Raw genomic sequence first — 3,640 nt, forward strand, 5'->3', positions numbered from 1 at the left:
TTATAAAAATTACCACATTATACTTACTAATGGCTGAGATTTGTGTAGTTTAGCTAACCAATACATAGTAGGGACATTCACATGTTCAGGAGAAGCCTTTCACCGTGATGTGGTTATGATATGTTTTTCTCCATTTTTGTTTTTACGTGGTTAGGAATTTGCAACTATCTGATTGTAATAGATTCAAAAACTTGTTTTAAATTTATTTCATGACGTAACACCTAGTTATTTGAATGTTTAAGATACTATCTTTAGTATCAGATTCATGTACAACAGTGGTAATAATAAAGTATTTACACAACAAACTCATACTGAGAATTGTTATCAAACGATGAGATCTGGTATGAATGAGACAGCTACCCACCATAGGACAAGGATATCAATTACAGTTCACTGTCAAGTTAGGTTTCAAACACGCTAGCCAGTCCATATAAAGATAACTCGGCATAAAAAAAAACGTTCAAAACGTCAACAGATCCACGGTGGTAATTTGATTGAATCATTGATTAAAAATACTTGCATGCAATGTACATATATTATTTGATTTCGTGCTTTTGGATATTTGTACTGTTCAAATCTCGAGAATTCTTATTAACGAAACCATAGCGGACACAGGACAATATAATATTATCAATAGATACAATTTCGTCATATTTATTAAACGTATCAACAAAATACGCAGTTTTATTTTCACGTTATATTTCTTAATTCATTAAGTTTTAATGAACTTGACTCAAAACAAAGCATCGAATAACCTTTACGAACATACTCTTGAACAACTATATTATCTACCATTTGATTAGGCTTTCTATCATTCAGCTGTATGGAAATTGCGTGCCAGAAATAAATCTGATGTATTATATTTTGCCAAATGACTAGTGTCATGCAATCTTCCAGTATAAATAATACCAAACGTCAGAAGTGCTGAATCGAAAAAGTCCTCTGAGAAAAAGCTGAACACTTCAACATGATGGTTTTGTTGTGGATCCCTGTTTTGTTTCTTTGTGGACAAATGATGGCTGTCAAAGGAGACTGTAATCGGAAACTTGGTAAGAATATCTATACAAAGTATATTTTGTACATTTGAAATCATTCTTATCAATTTGAGAATGAATGGTAATTGATCATTCTAAGAAATATGAGTGTAATTGTTCTACATTTATGTCTGAATATATGAAGTCACTTATTCTATTTATACGCCTTTTTAAAGTACTAATTTTTCTCTTATATTGTAGAAAATGGCCTATTTGATGACCTCATTCAGATGATGCTGAAAATCAGGGGACCTGGTAAGTTATAACTGGGACGTAATGATAAGTTTTCTGTTACTATAGCTATCTGAACAAATCAACTATGCTAAGTTGATATATGTCGCATTTAACCGATTATTTATACAACATGTAATTTTGTTAAATTATAGGGATGGGGTTTTTTTCTAATTTAATTTAGATAACAGTGTACCAGCAACAAATGCAGGTAAATATTTTCTTTATCATATTGTACTGAAAAAAAGAACTTCATGTATTGTAAATTTTATATTTACAAAATTACAAAAGCTCCTTTTTTGTTATTGAATTCAGGTCATGACCATTTACCCAAAAGAAAAGACTTTCCGGCTTTTACAGCATACAGAGCATCTACACAGTCATTGTCTGTGAAGACTTCTGTCGTGTTCGACAAAGTTTGGACGAATAATGGAAATGGATACAACCCCAGTAGCGGTGTCTTCACTGCACCAATGTCCGGACTGTATCATTTTGCAGCAGTGGTCATGTCTGTGTCTAGCAAAAGCTTGTTTCTAAGGCTCTACCACAACAGCGCTAAGATAACATCAAGCTATATCACTGACACGGGATACAAGACTGGGACGTTTGATGTTGTTTTGTCGTTGGAGAAAGGTGACACGGTATCCATAAAATCCGGACATAACGGTCAGACCATTTACAGTGACGGCGATAACTACAGTACCTTTTCAGGAAACCTTATTGCAATGTAAACAATAAAATTGTATTACTACATTCTTTTTGTTTTATTTGAACTTTTAAGAAATTTGCTTTTTATGTGTTGGTTATCACAATGCTGTGATTTAAGGTTTTTGTTTTTTATCTTGGTTTCGTGTTTTTTTTGTATCAAAATCGTTTCTACCCATTGTTACTTTGCATGTATTCAAAATGTACCGGTACTGGCGTCAACAGTAAAACAAGTATGTCTTGAGCTCAAAAAGGCTGTTCAAGTTTTCAGTAGAAGAGTGCCAAAGAACTTTTCAAAAATAAAAACCAATTGCCTAAAGAAAAGGGTTTGCATGTTTAATTTCTACATAATTGATTAGAAGCTACTTCAGGTTTACTGGAAGTTCCAATAGGCGCCCAATCATTGGTTTTTGATACTAATTCAAAACGTAATAGGCATTTGTACGCCTGTTCCAAGTCAGGAGCTCTGGACTTTGTAAGTCTTTTATTATTTAAAATTTTAGTTTCTCGTATATAATTTGGAGTTAAGTATGGGGTTAGTTATCACTGAACTAGTATATTTGTTTATGGGCCAGCTGAAGGACGCCTCCAGGTGCGGGAATTTCACGCGGTATTGAAGACCTGCTGTTGTCTGTTCTATGGTCGGGTTGTTTTCTCTTTGACACATTCTCCATTCCGTTTTAGAAAATGCCACTTTCTGCATTATGTAAAGACTCGTTTATAGGCTTATCAATATGCATGGTTCTGTATAGTTTTGTCTTAAGTAAGGGAGATGATTTTCTGCATATGACCTATCTTAATAGCTTTATTTAAACTTATGACAAGTTTCTCAATATATTTGCCTTAAGATATTGGAGACAGTTTGATACCACTGGTGAAGAAAATGTCATTCCCGGTCTCATATGAAAGTTGTGTCCCTAATTCTAAGAAATATATGGTTTCTGTATATTTTTAATTGCAGTTTGGGTGATAGTCAATAATTTCAAGGGAAGCTACTAATAAAATTAACGGTACCAATTTCTTGCACCAGATGCGCATCTCGACAATACATGTCTCTTCAGTGATGCTCGTGGCCAAAATATTTGAAATCCAAAGCGTATATAAAAGATTAAGAGCCATAATCTAAAAGGTCTATAGGTCACATCTGGAGTCTTTTACCTTAGCTGGATTTGGCAAAACTTTTAGGAATTTTGGTCCTCAATACTCTTCAACTTCGTACTTTATTTGACCTATTTAACTTTTTTGGCTTCGAGCGTCATTGATGAGTCTTTTGAAGACGAATCGCGCGTCTGGCATATATACAAAATTTAGTCCTTATATCTAAAATAAGTGTATCTTCAGATGTCATTAAGGGTATTATGTGCTGACCATAAAATTTAATAGCAGTAGAACGTATGGAATATGCAAAAAAAATAAGCAATATATTATGAAACCCAAATACACAGAAAGAAAAAATGTGGCACTAAAACAGAAATGGTATCAAAAACAAATTGCTCAGAACATAATTGAAGTTCTTTCCACACAGTATGCACATATTTTTATGTATAACTATTAAAAGCCGGTTAAAATGTCATTTTACGTGTCAGACCATAGTTTACTTCAGATGGTTCTAACATTGAATGGTTTCTTTACAATTTTGCTTAAAATGAAATGTCACTTCACCATGTTCA

At 33.3% G+C, this 3,640-nt stretch overlaps 1 protein-coding gene across 1 annotated transcript; it reads left to right on the forward strand.

Moving 5' to 3' along the window:
* Positions 1-937: 937 nt before the first annotated feature.
* Positions 938-1,996, forward strand: LOC134693573 (complement C1q-like protein 4). The gene is made up of 3 exons (XM_063554415.1): positions 938-1,049; positions 1,236-1,289; positions 1,581-1,996. The coding sequence occupies exons 1-3, from the start codon at positions 968-970 to the stop codon at positions 1,994-1,996; spliced, it is 552 nt and encodes a 183-aa protein (XP_063410485.1). The 5' UTR covers positions 938-967.
* Positions 1,997-3,640: the final 1,644 nt, after the last annotated feature.

The sequence above is a fragment of the Mytilus trossulus genome, chromosome 12 (assembly GCF_036588685.1).
Source record: "Mytilus trossulus isolate FHL-02 chromosome 12, PNRI_Mtr1.1.1.hap1, whole genome shotgun sequence".
NCBI classification, from domain to species: domain Eukaryota; kingdom Metazoa; phylum Mollusca; class Bivalvia; order Mytilida; family Mytilidae; genus Mytilus; species Mytilus trossulus.